The 19,832-nt window shown below is 45.2% G+C and overlaps 1 protein-coding gene across 1 annotated transcript; it reads right to left on the bottom strand.

The window, feature by feature from the left end:
• Positions 1 to 5,732: 5,732 nt before the first annotated feature.
• cdc42ep3 (CDC42 effector protein (Rho GTPase binding) 3) lies at positions 5,733 to 16,227 on the bottom strand. Its single transcript, XM_021580227.3, has 2 exons — positions 15,579 to 16,227; positions 5,733 to 7,588 (listed from the first exon to the last, which is right to left on the bottom strand). The coding sequence occupies exon 2, from the start codon at positions 7,312 to 7,314 to the stop codon at positions 6,301 to 6,303; it is 1,014 nt and encodes a 337-aa protein (XP_021435902.3). The 5' UTR covers positions 7,315 to 7,588; positions 15,579 to 16,227; the 3' UTR covers positions 5,733 to 6,300.
• Positions 16,228 to 19,832: the final 3,605 nt, after the last annotated feature.

Genomic DNA, 19,832 nt, shown 5'->3' with positions numbered 1-19,832 from the left:
GCTGCAAAGAGCAAATATATAACTATCACATACGTTAATTCCACACGTGTGGATATAGACAGTTGAGTAAGGCACCCTATTGGAGATACTCTTAATGTGCACTTGTTGTCGTAGAGATGAGTAGAGCTGTTCAAAACACAGCCGAACTTAGCAGAGGAGACGCCACTGGAAAGGGATGCTTTGATCTCACCCCCTCCTACTCACACTGCCTTTTGAGGACAGTTCAGCGTCTCTAAAGCGTCTCAGTAGGAGTACTGATATAGATTCCCTCTCTTATTCATTATGATTTAACCCTCTAGAGTCTCAGCTGGGGTGGGGGTGAGGGTGAAGAAGGGGGAGGGGGGTTCTACTAAGCTAATGGAATTGTTTTAAGATGGTCATACCAGGGATCATTTAGCTATTTGATTTTTAATTTACTTAAGCTATTAAGGTATAAAAAAAGGACTAAAGGTATAAAAAAAATATACAGTTTATAAAACAATTATTTGATGAAACATAGAATTTGGCCTTACTGCTATTAGCCCATAGAAACGCATTGAATAACAGCTTCATTTGTGGATATACAGATAGTCAAAAATAATTTTTATGGAAGTTTGTTCTGAGGTGTCTGTCCTATATCGGAGAGATATAAGAAAGATCAGGAAACTATTGTATACCCTTATTTTATGTACTAAACTATTTCCACATTTACTCCATTCACCCAGAAGGCGAGATCAGTACAGGTGCATCAAAGCTGGGACCGAGAGACTGAAAAACAGCTTCTATCTCAAGGCCATCAGACTGCTAAACAGCAATTACTAACTCAGAGAGGCTGCTGCCTACATTGAGACCCAATCCCTGGCCACTTTAATAAATGGATCACTAGTCACTTGATACAATGCCTCTCTAAATAATGGCACTTTAAGGTTTACATATCTTACATTACTCATATCACATGTATATACAGGATTTTATACCATCTATTGCACCTTGCCTATGCCGCTCGGCCATCGCTCATCCATATACTTACATATACATATTCTCATTCACCGCTTTAGATTTGTGTGTTTTAGGCAGTTTTTAGGGAACTGTTAGATTACTTGTTAGATATTACTGCATCTGCTAACCATGTGTATGTAACAAATACAATTTGATTTGAACCTGGTACCGGCTACCTTCAGACTAGTCTTGTGAGGCTTGATGACCTCCTAGAGCAAAACAACCGACATGTACATGTTCGTGAGAGAATCACCTTTACATATGATTGGTCCAAACTTTTCAGACGATACAGACAGAAGTTGGCAGATCAAGGCAAAACTGAGCCTAGATCAGAAGTCCTACTGTGAGATGCTTAATAAATATCCTGTGCTAACATTTTATATGACAAGATTCTGTCACTATTGCACGCATTCTGTCGGGAGTGGGATGACTGAATAATTCATGATGTTTTCAGTGTGAGGGATGTCATAAATTAAGGAGATTAACTGGCAAGCTCTGCAGACTTTTGGTTTCGGGCCCCTGCTTGTGTCCTGTCTCATGAAGGCTTTTCTGTATTAATCGCTAAGCTGACAGTACAGCAGAATACTGTACAGTACTGTGTCTGTCTGTCTCTGAATGCAGGCTGAACTCTGGGGCATAGAAACATGTATCTGAAGCCAATAAAGTACCAGTCACTCCTCTTAACTGTACATGAATGTACATCATGCCTCTTTTACTGTACTGTACATTAATGTATTACTCTACATTACCTACGATTTATGTTGTCCACCAAGTTCAAACTTCACAAATGCAGTGGTAACACGTTAATTAACAAACTCTCCCTCTCAAAATAAGACACCAACATAGACCTTTAGGGTTAACCACATGCAAGCTAACAGTTATAAACGTCTTTACGGGTTGTGAGGACTGAGGGCTGAACACACAGTGAGGTACTACAGTCTCGTCTTGTTCCCATCATTCTCCCAACGATCTGACACCGTCTTGCGCTTCAATCCTTGACCTTTGCCCTCTGCCTCCTCCTCAGCTTCCGTCTCCACGTGCTGCAGACACAAACCTCCCTCGCCATGGAAACGGTAGCAAACAACCGTTAACACGGGCAGACCTGAAGTATGCAGGCCCCTGAGACCAAACTGCGTGTGAGCCTGCTTGTAGTCTGCTCTGCGTCACTCTCTCCTCCTGTAATGTTTGTGCCCCTCAGGCAAAGAAAGTTTTCCACGGCCTCACGTTTTCTACCCTTCTGTCTAAGGTGAGCTGGTTTCCATTCCAAGCGGCAGATTCAGCAGGTTTGGGGAGAACACTTGATCCCTGCCTCTGTGCACAGCATCCCAAAGTAAATGTTCCCATAAAGCTCCACTTATTGCCCTCGACAAGAAATCATATCTCCTTCTTATGCAACAACAATAACACTCATATTTATTTTTAAGATAAGCCTAGCAGAACATTTACTCTTGCCTTCCTTTCTGGGTGTACGGAAAGCGGTCATGTTTTGCTCGATGTTGTGGAAGAGCAGTGAGGGGAAGACAAGAATATCTTTATCCTCCTGACCGCGCCTCTACTTTCTCCTCGGCGGGCCAGAGAGCAGGGAAATGTCCCTCTATTTGCCTAGTGCGAATACCACTATGAGGGGCTCCATAAGTAACACTTCTATGTGAAAGACACTGCATACATTATTCCGGGCTCTGTCTGAGCGGGGGTGGAAAAATTTGCCTGGGTTTGAGTTATGCTTTCTTTGGCACTCCTGGCCCACGGGCCAAAGCTTATTCATCCTGAAACCTGACAGCTTCACCTTAGTCCAGGAAATAGAAACATGCGAGAGCTGGACTCCCATGATCTCAAATGTTCTGTTGGGGTATTTGAAGCGAGAGACAGTTTCTTGAGAAACACCTGAACGATTTATCAACTCTCGTGATGAACGAGAACATTCTTTGCGAAAACAAGCTCAGTAGTATATTTATAGTTTAGCCACTTCAACTTAGGGTGGACTGTTTATGGTACCTTACTGATCCATGATCTTGGCTGCCCATGGCTAATACCTCCCTGTAGGGAGTGTGTAATATGTTCGAAAATATGGCTATGAACTACTTTATTTGTTTGTGTTTCCATGCTTAGTCTAGTTGAATTCCATGTAACAGGAAAGTGAATAAACATATTTTTTTCCAGTTAAAGTCCTCCTTTTACGTCAGGCTTCTTACCACTTTGCCAACCCACACCACCAAAGTCATAGAAAATAGAATTGAGTAATTAAGTATTTGCTGATTTTGTCAAGCGACTGACCGACACAGGGCACAAGGAAGTGCAGAATCTGCCGACGCCCATGTCACCTCTCTCTCCTTCTGGAGTGTCCCTAATAAGGCTAAACCAATTAGAACCCTCCCTTTTCCCCAGCACTAAAGACTGCGAAAACATGGCAAATAAAGTTTGGGCCAAACCTTTGTAGTAATTGAATTTCAAAGGCATTTAGTCTGAGCTGGAAAACAGGCAGTGAATTCAAGATGGAGCCAGAGAAGCAAGTGAGAAACAAGTAGGGACGGTGTTATAATTTGTAATATGTCTGTGAGCGTATCACATGCTAAATGTTTCCATTTGGTGCGTGATAGAAGCCTGACATACATAGGCGTTGAGGAATAGCAGCTGTAGCAGTAGAGAATTGAACCCTGGGTTGATCCAGGTCAACAGGAACTGACCTTGGCCCTGGACCCCCCTGGTCATAAAAACACAGCCCAACAAGGCTATTTTCCATCTTCTATACAAAGAAGTACAATCCCTTGCATTCTCTATTCTTATTGTATGATTTTTGGGTAGACCAGCTAAGAGAATTGGCAATTTGGGGATTGAGACAGGCAGTAGAGGTTATCTGAGGCTGATAGTCGAGATGCAGATGCAGTGCCCTAGACTGCTGTGCCACTCGGGAGCCCAGATGAAGGGGAGGAGACAGGTTAAAGAAGGATTTTAAGCCTTGAGACAATTGAAACATGGATTGTGTATGTGTGCCATTCAGAGGGTGAATGGGCAAGATTAAAGCTTTAAGTGCCTTTGAACGGGGTATGGTAGTAGATGCCAGGCGCACCGGTTTGAGTGTGTCAAGAACCACAACGCTCTAGGTTTTTCATGTTCAAAAAGTTTCCTGTGTGTGTCAAGAATGGTCCACCACCCAAAGGACATCCAGCCAACTTGACACAACTGTGGGAAGCATTGGCATCAACATCGGCCAGCATCCCTACGGAACACTTTTGACACCTTATAGAGTCCACACCCCAATGAATTGAGGCTGTTCTGAGGGCAAAGGGGTGTGCAACTCAATACGAGGAAGGTGATACTAATGTTGTGTACATGCAGTGTGTTTACACAACATACTACAGCCACACATGTATGGTTACACGACTGTCCTCTGAAGACTGTCATCAACTCAATGACGTACCATTACAGATATGAACAGAGTCATTACCTCTTCCTCAGCAGCACGATTTCCATTACTAGTCAGTGCTCAGAAGTTGTGCTCGAAAACTACGGAGGTGACACATGCAAAACTCTTTACAATTCATCCCAAGGAATTTCTACTGGTCAGGGCATCTGCTAGCTACCACATTCGTTTTGCATGACGGGCGGCGGAAATATGTTCCTCCTCACGTCTGGTTCAGCCAAGCACGAGACGCCGCCCCCCCTAACCAGGTTTTACATTGTTGTTTACGGACATATTGAGGTCTCCCAATTATTTGGTGGAGGTTTATCACCTCTAGTTATTCCTCTACAAAAATGGAAGCAAACCGAACTCAGAACTTGCATGCCAAATGAACTTGATAATAATGAACATGTCAAATTAACACAATAATATGGGAATGGGATGAAGCTTGTGAAAATGGTTCCCGCAGGGGTATTATTGTGGCTGGCCTTATCTATGTTTTCTGAAGGGGTCCTATGCCGGTTAAAGAGTGGCACCATAGCTGGTTCTTAAGACATCTAATGGGACACGGTGGGGGGGGGGCACACTTAGCCTGCATGTGGCCACTCAGAGACCATAAGAGGAGATGGAGGATGGGGATGAGGATTGTATATAAGGGGGAGAGGGCGGTGGTTAAGAGGGTACAGGCGTTGGTAATTACAGCTGCCTTACCCTTTCAGATTGTTGCCTCAACACTGCTATGCCAACACCTCCTTTATTGTAGCCAGACAGAGGTGAGTGGCCATCCATCTCTTTGTACTGAACATAGTTTGCCTGTGGGTAGGCGGCAAGATTTTTACAATCCCAACGCCACTATACACTGATTGATGGGTGGGTTTAAAGCCCCTTCTACTCTAAACAGCTGATTTATGCCCGCTCCTAGATGCATGTGCTCCATTGCTGGAATGTAGGGAATTTTAAAGACCCCTCCTCTGCTTGTGCCGTCCGCACGCAAACAAAAGGAGCAGGCGCCTGGTTGAGCAGATCAAGGAGTGCTCTCCCACAAGTGCTCCCACCGCAGGGCAGTGAAGGAGAATGTAAAGAATGCCAGAAGGCGAGAAAGAAAGCCATTCTGTCCCTCTTCTCTCTTTTCCACTGTCTCGGTCTGTTTGAGTTTCGCATCTCTCCCCTCACGCCTTCTTGCTTTTTACCTGTACTGAAGTGTACTGTACTGTGTAGGCCTATCGTCTTCACTTTGTGTTCCTCTATATTTCACTCTCCATCTTATACCTCTGTCTTTTCCTCTGAAAGATCTCATACCACCAAGGATACAACTCTGCTAAATCACAAATTATTTCACTCTTTTGAAAAAACGTAGGGGGGAAAAAGGACACATTTTTATTTATTAAAGCTATATAACAAAAACACAAGTACTGTATAGTATGCATAGGATCTTTGTAGTTTGGTTAATAAAATGGTCATGTGACAAACAAAATAGTGCTTTGATAAACACATTAAAAGTCACCAAGATGCATTATATTTAGATATTGAGAAACAGAGCTTTAGATTGTGTATCAAAGCAATAACTTCTTCAGAACACGTATCTTTTTTTATCTACAGCTAAAGCCGGGATAAAAACACTAAAAAAACACTAAAATAGATTGCAAAATAGGCTGGGGTTTAGTTGTAATTCAACAGCGCATGCATCTCTCATGCCTGTAGCACAAAGCACAAACAGAAAAAGCATTGAAACCCTAAGGAAGCTAAGACAGAAACGTATTTCAGAAAATAACGACACAAAGCAGCGCTGCATACCGAAGTGAATTTCCATCACAATAATATCCACATGCCATGGACAATATTTTGACAGGTTTGTGAGTCTTTTCTCATAGGTCTCTCTTAAGTTCTATATTTCCCTTTCAACTCACTAGCCTGAGCATTGTTCAAGGTCTGCTCATTACCTTGGGGTCACCCATAATGTTGAGTACATCATCAAGAATGGATGGGCCCAAATCGAGTTCAAGTGACAAAAGGGAACCAGTGATGTGGGAGATGGAATCCTGTGACACCCTCTTGTCATTGCAGAATTCAAAGTCAATGTCGCAAATGCGCCCCTCGTCCACCCCGCTGTCCCTGTCCACCCAGTCTCCATTGCAGTCAGAGAGCGCTTTCTCATAGCAGAGGGTAATGTCATTGTTAAAGCTTCCCAAGCCATTGCAGTTGCCGTTGCCGTTGAAGCTTTCGTTACCATTGCAGGTGCCATTGATGTTGCCGTTGATGTAGTAGGTTGGTGTAGGCTTTTCATAACCGCTCTCAATATTATCATTTTCATAATTGCTTTTGAAGAATTTCTTTGTCTTTGGCTTCTCTGGTTTCTCTATCAGATCCAGCAGGACGTCTGGTTTGGTTGTGACCTCTGTAGGAGGTTTGGTGTGGTTGCTGCTTAAGACCTCAATGGAACACAACAGGGTTTCCATCTCCAGGATCCCCAGTTTATCAGTCCCATCTGGGCCCCCTAGGGGAGGGGTAGGAACCCGCCCTACCATGCTCTCCAGTGGTTCCTTAACGGGCATAGAGAACATATTGGTGGAGAGGAGGGGCAAGGTGAGGGCCTGGCACCCCCCGATAGAAGGAAGCGAGATGGCGTTCTTCAGAACCGGAGAGGGCGTCTCGGTGAACTGGGCATCAGATGCACTGTTGGCCCGCAGGAACTCATTGTGGACGCCGTATTGCGGACGGAACACCCCACCTTTCCCAGGCAGGAGCTCAAACTTCCCCTGGAGGAAGGACATGTCCCCGAAGGCGTCCCTCTCGCCGCCCTTTCCGATGTGAATGGTGTGGCGAAAGTCCCCCAGCGGTGGACTGATCATGTCTGGGGACAGGATGTCCCTCAGACGACACTTCTTGCCTTTCTTGCTGTTGTTGGACTTCAGGTAGATGGGTGCTTTGGCAGGCATGGTGGTCACTGTTGAATAGAGCTCAGAGATAAAGGACAAAGGGAGGAGAATACTCCTAGAACGTTAGGACTGGTGAAGAACTTCACATTGAACACAAGGTCTCCCTGCGGAGATGGTGGAATTACATTCTCAATGAAACGGCTGTGTTGTCTTTGCCTGCTCCGAAGATAGGTTCGATCTTTGTGTCATTAATCAGGAAATCCAAGTTGAGCAGGAGTCCAAGTTCTCACCAGTGTTGTCTATGACGTTGCAGAGTGGTCAACAGGCCACTTTCCTGAAGATAGAAAGAAAACAAAAAGGAGATCAGATATTTTATACAGTTTTCCCCCAAAACACAGTATATTAGTAAAATATGGGGTATGTTTTATGCCAAGATGCTTGAGTCAATGTTACATTTTACATTAAAATTCAATATTCACATAACAAACTGAGTCACATTGTTGACACATTTATACATTTCTCCAACTTCTTCCTAGAATCCTTACTGATCTGTCAATAATGATCTACACTTCATGTCAATCCCTATTCTGATTACAATATAAAGTTACCATCACAAGACCCAAAAGAAATTGTGGACATGCACGGAACATCCTCATCCCCAGTTCCCCTCAACCCCCCTGCATCTGATTCGAGTGTTAGACCTGCTGAACTGAAGCCCGGGCTCAGGCCCCTCTACTCAGATCCTCACAAGGCCCCCCAAGGCTCCCTCCTTCTACTCTTCTGCATGTGCTAATATGGAACAGCTGGACTGCAGATTGGTTAAAGTGATGTGAAGGGGCTTTAGTAGGATCAGGGCAGGGCAGGCGATGGAGGAGAGAGCTGCTGCCCAGACACGCACCAAGATGAAGTGATGCTCAGAAAGAGGGAAAGTAGGAGTTAGGAGAGCAAATTGTCGGAGGAGAGATAGAGATGTTTTGTTTTTACTTTGATACGCTGGATGTTTTGCTTCAATTGTAATATTAACCCACTGGGCACAGACAGTTCAACGTCTGGTTTTGATTTATATTTGGTTGAGTTAAAAAACGTGAAATTAACATTAAATCAACAACATATATATATACACACACAGTGGGGAGAACAAGTATTTCATACACTGCCGATTTTGCAGGTTTTCCTACTTACAAAGCATGTAGAGGTCTGTCATTTTTATCAAAGGTACACTTCCACTGTGAGAGACGGAATCGAAAACAAAAATCCAGAAAAATCACATTGTATGATTTTTAAGTAATTAATTTGCATTTTATTGCATGACATAAGTATTTGATACATCAGAAAAGCAGAACTTAATATTTGGTACAGAAACCTGATTGCAATTACAGAGATCATACGTTTCCTGTAGTTCTTGACCAGGTTTACACACACTGCAGCAGGGATTTTGGCCCACTCCTCCATACAGACCCTCTCCAGATCATTCAGGTTTCAGGGCTGTCGCTGGGCAATACGGTCTTTCTGCTCCCTCCAAAGATTTTCTATTGTGTTCAGGTCTGGAGACTGGCTAGGCCACTCCAGGACCCTGTGATGCTTGTTACAGAGCCACTCCTTAGTTGCCCTGGCTGTGTGTTTCGGGTCATTGTCATGCTGGAAGACCCAGCCACGATCTATCTTCAATGCTCTTACTGAGGGAAGGAGGTTGTTGGCCAAGATCTCGCCATACATGGCCCCATCCATCCTCCCCTTAATACGGTGCAGTCGTCCTGTCCCCTTTGCAGAAAAGCATCCCCAAATAATGATGTTTCCACCTCCATGCTTCACGGTTGGGAGGATGTTCTTGGGGTTGTACTAATCCTTCTTCTTCCTCCAAACACGGCGAGTGGAGTTTAGACCAAAAAGCTATATTTTTGTCTCATCAGACCACATGACCTTCTCCCATTCCTCCTCTGGATCATCCAGATGGTCATTGGCAAATTTCAGACGGGCCTGGACATGCGCTGGCTTGAGCAGGGGGACCTTGCGTGCGCTGCAGGATTTTAATCCATGACGGCGTAGTGTGTTACTAATGGTTTTCTTTGAGACTGTGGTCCCAGCTCTCTTCAGGTCATTGACCAGGTCCTGCCGTGTAGTTCTGGGCTGATCCCTCACCTTCCTCATGATCATTGATGCCCCACGAAGTGAGATCTTGCATCAAGCCCCAGACCGAGGGTGATTGACCGTCATCTTGAACTTCTTCCAGTTTCTAATAATTGCGCCAACAGTTGTTGCCTTCTCACCAAGCTGCTTGCCTATTGTCCTGTAGCCCATTCCAGCCTTGTGCAGGTCTACAATTTTATCCCTGATGTCCTTACACAGCTCTCTGGTCTTGGCCATTGTGGAAAGGTTGGAGTCTGTTTGATTGAGTGTGTAGACAGGTGTCTTTTATACAGGTAACAAGTTCAAACAGGTGAGGTTAATACAGGTAATGAGTAGAGAACAGGAGGGCTTCTTAAAGAAAAACTAACATGTCTGTGAGAGCCGGAATTCTTACTGGTTGGGAGGTGATCAAATACTTATGTCATGCAATAAAATGCAAATGAATTACTTAAAAATCAAACAATGTGATTTTCTGGATTTTTGTTTTAGATTCCGTCTCTCACAGTTGAAATGTACCTATGATAAAAAATTACAGACCTCTACATGCTTTCTAAGTAGGAAATCCTGCCAAATCGTCAGTGTATCAAATATTTGTTCTCCCCACTGTATATATACACTACCGTTCAAAAGTTTGGTGTCACTTAGAAATGTTGTTGTTTTTGAAAGAAGAGCACATTTTTTGTCCATTAAAATAACGTCAAATTGATCAGAAATACAGTGTAGACATTGTTAATGTTGTAAATGACTACTGTAGGTGGAAATGGCTGCATGCCCATTATATCAGCAACCATCACTTCTGTGCTCCAATGGCACGTTGTGCTAGCTAATCCAAGTTTAACATTTTAAAAGGTTAATTGATCATTAGAAAACCCTTTGCAATTATGTTACCATAGCTGAAAACTGTTGTTCTGATTAAATAAGCAAAAAAACTGGCCTTCTTTAGACTAGTTGAGCATCTGGAGCATCAGCCTTTGTGGGTTCGATTATAGGCTCAAAATGGCCAGAAACAAATAACTTTCTTCTGAAACTCATCAGTCTATTCTTGTTCTGAGAAAAGAAGGCTATTCCATGTGAGAAATTGCCAAGATACTGAAGATCTCGTACAAAGCTGTGTACTACTTCCTTCACAGAACAGCGCAAACTGTCTCTAACCAGAATAGAAAGAGGAGTGGGAGGCCCTGATGCACAACTGAGTAAGAGGACAAGTACATTAGAGTGTCTGGTTTGAGAAACAGACTCCTCACAAGTCCTCAACTGGCAGCTTCATGAAATAGTACCCACAAAACACCAGTCTCAATGTCAATAGTGAAGAGGCGACTCCGGGATGCTGGCATTCTAAAACCACCACCGACCCAATGGGCCAACAGACAAAAAAATAACAAGATGGAAAAAAAGACAAAAACAAAGGAAAGCAACAACAGAAAACAACGATGCAAAAACAAGACATCAAGGACAACACAAATCAAAACAGCAAGGCTTACTGTATGCATTTGTGTGGCTGTCTGGCACTATTTACATGTGTGTATGTGACTGTGTGTGCATTTGAATGCGAGTGTGTGTATGCATGTGTACATGGACACAATGTTGATTCAGCCAGCCTGTGCCCGGTGCGATAAGCCTGCAAAGCATCAGGATAATCATAATTGAAAAACAATCTACAGTACTACCTCTTGACCATTGTTTGCTTAGAAGTTTAATGTGTCGCAATGTTCGCACATGATTTTGCTGTACTTACAGTAACACATGTTGAGGAGGAATTGATCAAGGGGAAAACTTTGTGGCACTTGACAGAATCTAGCATTCACAAAGAAAGTGAAAAATACACGGAGGAGGAGGAGGGGAAGCGGCTAAGATGAAGGGGGTAGGGAGAAGAGGGAGCAATACAGAGTAGAGAGTAGATAGAGTGAGAGAGTGCTTGCCCATTTATAGACATATTTACTTGTGAGAGGTCTGTCGGCAGTGACCCTCACTGACAGAGTGCACCGCTGCACATAAGTGCCTGGGCGGCCAAGTCCACCCAAGAAATGTTTGACTGAGAAAGCATCCACATTCCCGCTGTGTGCAGCAGACCCCAATGGGACACACTGCATCCAACAGAAAGGCACAATCCTTATCAGAGGCTCACCAAGTAAGCTAGCTACATTTATCCATTGTAGATGTTTAGTGGGGACAGCCGTGGACACCTGGCATGGTGTTTGAATCTGGATTGTAGACCAGATGCCAGTATAACATTGACGACAACAGATACAACAGTCTCTTTCAACAGCAGCCACTTGGTGCACGAGACTAAATAAATGAGGATCCCACCATTGCTCATCTAAGTGATAACATCAATGTTTTTTGTACTAAATGTAGTTTTACTTCCCGTTAATACAACAATGGCCATGCATTACTTACTCAAACAACACAAAAGGGCCCAAAAACTGAACATACAGTATGGTAGGCTATGTAAAGTGGTTCAGAGAATGTTCTCACTGGGGGGGGCATTGCAACACAAATAAACTTGCCACTGTGGCTCTATATTTAGACATGACAAGCAGGGTGGAAGGATGCAGAATATCTGTGAGTGGGTCTGTACGGCAGCACTGCTCTCTTAAGAGCTGTGTGCAAGTGAGTGTTGGAGCGAGTGCCAGTGTTTGCTTGACTAGGCTCAGGAGAGAGAGCAAGCAGATTTGAAAAAGCTCCATTCGCGAGAAGGAGAGTGTGTTTGTTTACTGTGCGTCTGACTGGGAGCGAGTGAGAAAGAAAGACAGACAGAGAAAGATGAATAGCAGACTGTCAGAAAAACACTCCTGCAGTGTTTCTTTGAAGGAACAGAAAAGAAAAAACAAAGATCCCCTGCCTCGCATAGCATCTGACTACCTTTCCCTCCCTCATTTTCCCTCCATCTCTCCATACTGCTCTTTTCCCATTGGACCTTGAAAGCTCACTGCAGCTGGGAATTGGGTTCCAATAGGAAGTCAGAGAAAAGCACAGGCAAACCTCCAAATCCTAAACCCTTCCTCTCATGGGTTCGGTCCAATGTCTGTGCTCTGCGCTGGGATTGCAGCTACCAGCCACGTTATCTGCCTTAAATTAGAGTCCCACACTGCAGAAGAAGGTCACTGGCTGAGGCAACTACAGTCTGCCTATACTTATTGATCATTGGACTGCCCAAAGCCAGACCACCTGCTGGGTCTGTGCAGATGGAATACAGATCTGCTTTTCTCAAGTGTCATGGGAAATGCATTGCTGATGTTTTATGATGGATGATCATGTTGTTTTGGAATCAGTAGTATACCTCTGTAGAAATCCTCCGCAAAGCCACATTTCTCATTGCTGGCCAAGGGGGAATATGTCTTGGTATATTTCTACAGAGTTAGACTATTGACAGTATAGCATAGAGAGACATCCGATATTCATCTAAATGAAGGTGTCAGCTGGTATAGGGAAAGCGGAGGACCTTCAAACTGGTCATCCTCGCGGTGGAGTGGCGTTTGGCTGCATTTGGCAGTCATTATTGGAATGCCAGAGGTCACTAGTAAATTAAAAAGGAAGTGGCATTCAGCTCAGTCATTTAACTCTGTTTTTCCAGAGAGGATAACCAATCGAGGACTCAAGCTGTATAAAAGCAAAAAATATCTGCTATAAATATTTAAACAAAATTTTCACTGGTTGTGAAATTGTCCTAATTTACAACAAGGCTGGTACAAACAAACTGAAGGAGATGCTCTCCTGAATGTGTCAAACTTCTGCGATTCCATTTTGTCAATCAAGCTTTTCAATCAAGCAAGTGAGAACACATTCTCTTGCTTCACTCACAGTTTTCCCGTGATTAGCCACAGTAGGCTGAGGTCCAGCGGTAGGTAAAGAGGAAATCAGACTACAGGGCCAATGAGCAACCGCTTGGCCTGCTGACCCCAGGAATACATCTTTGTCTCTGGCGGGGTGCTAGAAGTTGAGCAGGTGCATACTGGTCTAACTCCTAACCCCCAAGAGCCAGATTCACACTCTACTTTTGGAACAGGGCCCAAAAGGGAGCAATGAGTGCGGCACGTGCACGTTGCCACCCTCGGGCCCCCCGCGACGCCACTGCAGAATGCGGTCGTGGGTTTTCATTTACAACTCTGGGGAAGGGGGGGGGGGGGGGGGGGTCTGCTGGCGACTTCCTCACAAGTGGTTGCTGAGCACCGGTCCAAATCATCGAGAGTGGCAAATAAAGCTTTGGTGTCATTGGGTCAGCTGTCTGTATCTGTGTAGTCCAGCCTATTAGAACTGGTTTGGGTTCATTACAGACATGATGGGGAATGCAATGTAAGGCCCAGTTTAGCGGTGTTAGCTATTGTAAGCAGAGAAGGTTGCAGTAGACTAGGGAAGCGCAGAGGGTTCTGGGTAATGGGCAGATGATTTTGGGGGGGTGAGGGCAGTGGGGTCCTGTCTCTCGTCTCCTCACGACAGTCTGTTTCGGAGATGTAGACCGCCAATGAAGTCATGTGACTATCTGGGTCATCTTATTATTAGAGCTTGTGTAAACGTGCTGTAGTCTAGACCAGACCTCGGCAATTCCAATCTTCGTCGGCCTGATAGGTGTCACACTTTCCCCCCCATCCCTAGCAAACACACCTGATTTAAACAAATTGCGTTTTTAACTGAAGATCATGATTAGTTGATTATTGTAGTCAGGTGTGATAGCTGGGGCAAAAGTGTGACACCAATCAGACTGCTGAGGACTGGAGTTGCCCAGGCCTGGTCTAGACAAGTGCCTATCATGACACTGTGCAGTTTGGTCTCACTGTATACAGAAATGCATCACATGGGTGGCGGAGCTAGAGAGGCCTACGGTTAAGCATTGAGGCTGCTCACACTTCGGCTCACATTTTGACCTATTTACCCCACTGCCCTTCTTTAAAAAAACGAAACCATCACCTTCCATCCTTCAAGCAAATGTTTGTCTAATAATAGCATTACTGGGATTTCAGGGTTACAGGGATGTTGCTTCTTCTTCTTCTACTTCACTGAACATGGAGTTTTGAAAAAATGAGTTGTACATTTTGATGTACAGTATGTATGATGGACTGTTTATTAAATTCTATCCTTTAACCCCTTAAATTCTGACATGACCATGAATAGACAAACAACCATATATTTTTTGGGCCGCGATTACAAAAAGAACCAGGGCAGATGAACCAACAGCAGATGGTAATGGTATCCCTTAGAAGACACTCAGAGAGAATTGGTTTGAACTGCTTTGTTACATATAGAAACGTCAATTATAGGCAGTTGTTCCTCTTCGAGCCTGGTGTGGCTGTGGTGGGAGTGTAGTAGAATGCAGAATAGTGTTTGTTCTGTCTGATTCTCCCCTCCTCTGTGCCTCTCCACACCAGCCCTCAGCGATTACCCTGTGCCACCCGCTAGCATGGGTTCTGCTCTCTGCTCAGTTGTACTTGGCAGGGCCTGGCAGGAAACCATATCAAAGCAGAAAAGACATGAAGGGAATGTCAACACAACCACTCACTGGCAATGCGATGAGTGCAGTCTTGTTGGGGCTAGATATTCTGAAATCCCTTTCAAAACCACAGCGGAAACCTCTCCAAATCTGTTCACTCGTGAGATTAACGCAAAGCAAAGCTCTACATATCAGTAGAACATGTCAGAAATGTGTTGCCTGGCTTAAAAATGTCCCCTCCAGGAACAAAAGATGGTGTCAGGTTGCCCCTAACTGCTCACCCCTTGTTGTGTCGTGCAATATAATTTTGTGGACATAACTTACCCCTGCACTCTTCATATCCGTAACTGACCACCAATCACAGTTCAAACATTTAGTAGAACCTGACCACTAACCCATCAACTACAAACTCAATGATACATATTCATTTCCATTTGAGTCATTTAGCAGATGCTCTTATCCAGACAGATTTACAGAAGCAATTAGGGTTAAGTGCCTTACTCAATGGCACATCGACAGATTTTTCCGACCTAGTGGTCTCAGGGATTCAAACCAGCAATCTTTCAGATACTGGCCCAACGCTCTTAACTGCTAAACTGAGGCAAGACGTCCAACAGTGAAGGTGAACCAAGTTAACAGCAACATTCTCCCTTTGAATACTTAGTCCCATTGAAGGTTTTACCAGAACGTACCAAATCACTGTACATGATACAATGCCAGAGATATCCGACACATTACAAACTAAAAAGTCTAAAACCCACTTTTTCCTCACCTTTTGTAATCCCTGTGATGAGCTCCTGGTTCGTGTCAGAAGGAGGTGTCCACTGTCCTCCTGAAGGACTTCAGTCCTAGTGCTGACTGCTGAAGAGGTGTGTGTAGCGTGTGGTTCCCGGACTCACTAGTGCTGGCTGAAGCTCGAGCTAGCTATTCCTCTCTGGAACTGTAGTCTCCTCCTACCCTATGACTGCCGTCTGCAGCACCTGTGCCTGTCTGTCTATCTGTCTGTCTGCTTTCCAAGCCACAGCTCGAGACGTTTTTAGTGCAGGCTGCAGTGGGATGGGACGAGTGGGATCCTCTCCTTCTGCTCCCTGGTGTGTCGAGCCCCCCTCTTTCTCTTGTCGCTGTACAGCTGTTTGCTGGGGTGGAGAGAGGTCAGGCTGGGGGGCAGGCTGGACAGCTAGGTTACTGTGTGGAGGATCAGTATGCTGCCTCTGCTGCTGCTGGCTGCTGCGCTGGAAGTCTGTCCTTTTCTTTAAACTGTCTGCTCTCTGTCCCCCTCTCTTAAACTACAATATCTTGCTCTGTGTTCTCTCTCTCTCTTTCTCTCTTCTTTCTCCTCCTCTCCACTCTCTCTCTGCCTTGATCTGATAAAAGCTGCTCTGTAAATCTAGTGGGCATAAAGCAGACACATGGCTTGCTGTATTCAGGGGGTTGGTCTCTCTCTCTCTCTCGCTCTCTTACACAAACTATCCCTGTCTATTTTATTAGCACACACATTAAGACACTCATTCTCCCACTATTTCTCTTAAGTATATTCATGCCGGTATATTCATTCACATTGTCGCTGTTTCGTACTGCATCGTTTTTATTTAATTTTGAATCTTATCTGTAACTCTGCATTGTTGGAAATGGACCCACTCGTAAGTAAGCATTTCACTGTTAGTCTACACCTGTGTAACGGCTGTTGGAAGGAGAAGGTGAGGACCAAGGTGCAGCGTGGTACGTGTTCATATTTTATTAGTTGAACTGAACACTGAATAGCAAAACAACAAAGAGAACAACCGAAACAGTTCTGTCTGGTGCAGATACAAAAACAGACAGCAACTACCCACAAAACCCAGGTGGGAAAAGGCTGCCTAAGTATGGTTCTCAATCAGAGACAACGATAGACAGCTGCCTCTGATTGAGAACCACACCCGGCCAAACACACAGAAATAGAAAACATAGAACACAAAACATAGAATGCCCCCCCCCAAACCAAAATAGAGACATAAAAAGGATCTCTAAGGTAAGGGCGTGACAACCTGCTGTTTACGAAGCATGTGACAAATAAAATTTGATTTAATTTTGTACAGTATCTCTTTATGTTCCTCCACACATTTCTCTATTTCCTGTAGGGTTGAGCAGCACTGCAGTGCTCCAGAGGAAAGCTATTAATTGGCTAATTAATTAGTTTTTTTTTCAATCGCTTTGGGACAATTTTCACAAGTATGTGGTACATTTTCATAACTCTATGCACAAAAATGTAAACAGATCATCAAAATGGCTCATGTTTCAAAACTCTAATGGGCATTTCCATTGACTGAGTACAACAAACAAATTCACAAAGTCACATGTCCACTGCACCAAATTACTCTTTCATTTTGGATGCAGACAGTAATCAATCAATGTATCTGCTTTTCAAAATGCAACATTCACTTTACTTTTGATATGATCTTTTTGTAATTTGTTATCAATACATTGAACCATCACTTAATCAAACTGCTAAAAACTACTGAAACAAAATTATGTAGTGTCTAGTTAACTTATATAGTTTGATAAAGGGCTGAACACTGTACATGTTTGTATTTTTACCTCATAAATGAACACATTTGATCAATTTATGTCGGAAGGTACAAACCAAATCATATATGAGTGTGGCTGTAAATACTACATCATCAGCCTAGAGTGCTTCAATAGGACAAAGTGGAAAGAGTCACTCTAAGTTCTACCATTTTGAATTATAGTGTAGTGTACTATGCACTGCTGAAATACCTAATAGGAATCAAGGTAAAACACAGATACAGACACGTCGAATTGACAATGGTTCAATGTTCCAAAAGGGGCAGGCAATAGACAGGTCAAGGCAAGCAGTAGTCACTAAAACCAGAGGTGGGGCAACGGTACCGGACGGCAGGCAGGCTCAGGGTCAGGTTAGGCAGAGGTTAACAATCCAGAGGTGGGGCAATGGTACCGGACGGCAGGCAGGCTCGGGGTCAGGGTAGTCAGAGGTTAACAATCCAGAGGTGGGAATAGGAGACAAAGGGCGGTGAGACATAGGTTTGACTCTGGACACATGAAAGGCGGGATGTGCTGTATATGAAGGGTACAGGGCAACAGAAGACGAACAGCAGAGGGGCTAATAATCTTGGAGATGGGATATGGGCCGATAAACCGGGGGAAGAGTTTGCGGGATTCCACCCGGAGGAGCAGATCCCGGGTGGAAAGCCATATTTTCTGCCCGAGACGATGGCGATCCGCTTGTCGTAGATATCTGGAGGTGGTCTTGAGGAGGACCGGCCGGGCTCTCCTCCAGGTACGACTACAGCCGCAAACAAACATCTGGGCAGAAGGTACACCGACCTCTTCCTCCTGCTCGGGGAAGAGTGGGGACTGATACACCAGGGAACGCTCAAACGGAGATAGGCCTGTGGCAGAGCAGGGAAGGGTGTTGCGGGTATACTCCACCCACACCAGCTGCTGGCTCCAGGAGGTGGGGTTGGAGGGGACCAGGCAGCACAGAGCAGTCTCAAGCTCCTGGTTGGCTTGCCTCGACTGGCTGGGGGTGGAACCCAGAGGACAAGCTGGCCAACGACCCAATGAGGGAGCAGAATACCTTCCAGAACCGGGACGAGAACTGAGGCCCCTGATCGGAGACCATGTCCATGGGCAGTTCATGGATACGGAAGACGTGCTGCACCATGATCTGGGCCTTCTCCTTGGCCGAGGGTAGTTTTGGGAGAGGAATGAAGGGAGCGGCCTTGGAAAACCGATCGACCAAAGTCAGGGTGGCAGTGTTGTCCTCAGACGGGGGGAGGCCAGTGACGAAATCCAGGGATATGTGGGAACAGGGACGGTGATGGACAGGCAGTGGTTGCAGAAGATCAGCCGGAGCTTGTCGAGGAGTCTTATTCTGAGCTCATACTGTGCAGGAGGAGACAAACGTGGTGACATACGGAACAATCATAGGCCACCAAAAGCATTGTTGCACGAAGGCCAGGGTTCGACGGGAGCCTGGGTGGCAGGCAAGCCTGGAGGAATGGGCCCACTCCAGCCAGAGCCTCCATTCCTCCAACGCCATATTCACCACGACATAGTTTCTTTCCATGGCGTTGAGGTGGTGGGAGAAGAAGGCGCAGGGATATAGCTTGAGGTCCAGGGCAGAACGCTGGGACAGGACCGCCCCCACTACAACATTAGAAGCATCGGCCTCCACCACCAACTGACTGGAAGGGTCTGGATGAACCAAGCTGGGAGCTGTGGTGAAGCGATGTTTGAGTTCCCGGAATACCCGGTCAGCAGCTGGAGACCACGTGAATGGAAACTTAGGCGTGGTGAGTGCGGACAGAGGGGAAGCCATGGTGCTGTAACCCCAGATAAAGCGGCGATAGAAGTTGGCAAACCCCAGGAAGCGTTGCAGCTGCACCAAGGAAGTAGGCTGGGGCCAATCCACCACCGCTTTCACCTTCCCAGGATCCATTTGCACACTCCCTGCGGTGATGATGAAACCCAGAAAATGGATGGTGGAACGATGGAACTCGTACTTCTCTGCTTTTACAAACAGCTGGTTCTCCAGGAGGCGTTGGGGAACCAGTTGGACGTGGAGCACATGTTCTTGGGTGGAACTGGAGAAGATGAGGATGTGATCTAGGTAGACAAAGACGAACCGGTTCAACATGTCCTGGAGAACATCATTGACCAGAGCTTAAATCACAGCAGGGGTGTTGGTAAGGCCAAATGGCATGACCAGATACTCGTAGTGACCGTTGTCCTTGTTGAAGGTGGTCTTCCACTCATCCCCTTCCCATACAAGCACCAGGTGGTAGGCGTTCCGTAGATCCAGCTTGGAAAACACAATGGCCCCCTGGAGCGGCTCAAAGGCGGATGAGATGAGTGGTAGCGGGTAGTGGTTCTTCATCATTATGTCATTGAGACCCCGGTAGTAAATGCACGGGTGCAGGGTCTTGTCCATCTTCTTCTGCACCAGCGGGAGAATGATGGATGAATCCTGCTGCAAGGGAGACCCAGTGTACGTCGCCATCACCCT

This window comes from Oncorhynchus mykiss, chromosome 23, assembly GCF_057628025.1.
Source record: "Oncorhynchus mykiss isolate SJ-2025 chromosome 23, ASM5762802v1, whole genome shotgun sequence".
Classification (NCBI taxonomy): Eukaryota; Metazoa; Chordata; class Actinopteri; order Salmoniformes; family Salmonidae; genus Oncorhynchus; species Oncorhynchus mykiss.
Note: the sequence above shows the minus strand (reverse complement) of the source record. Positions and strands in the feature narration are given on the sequence as shown.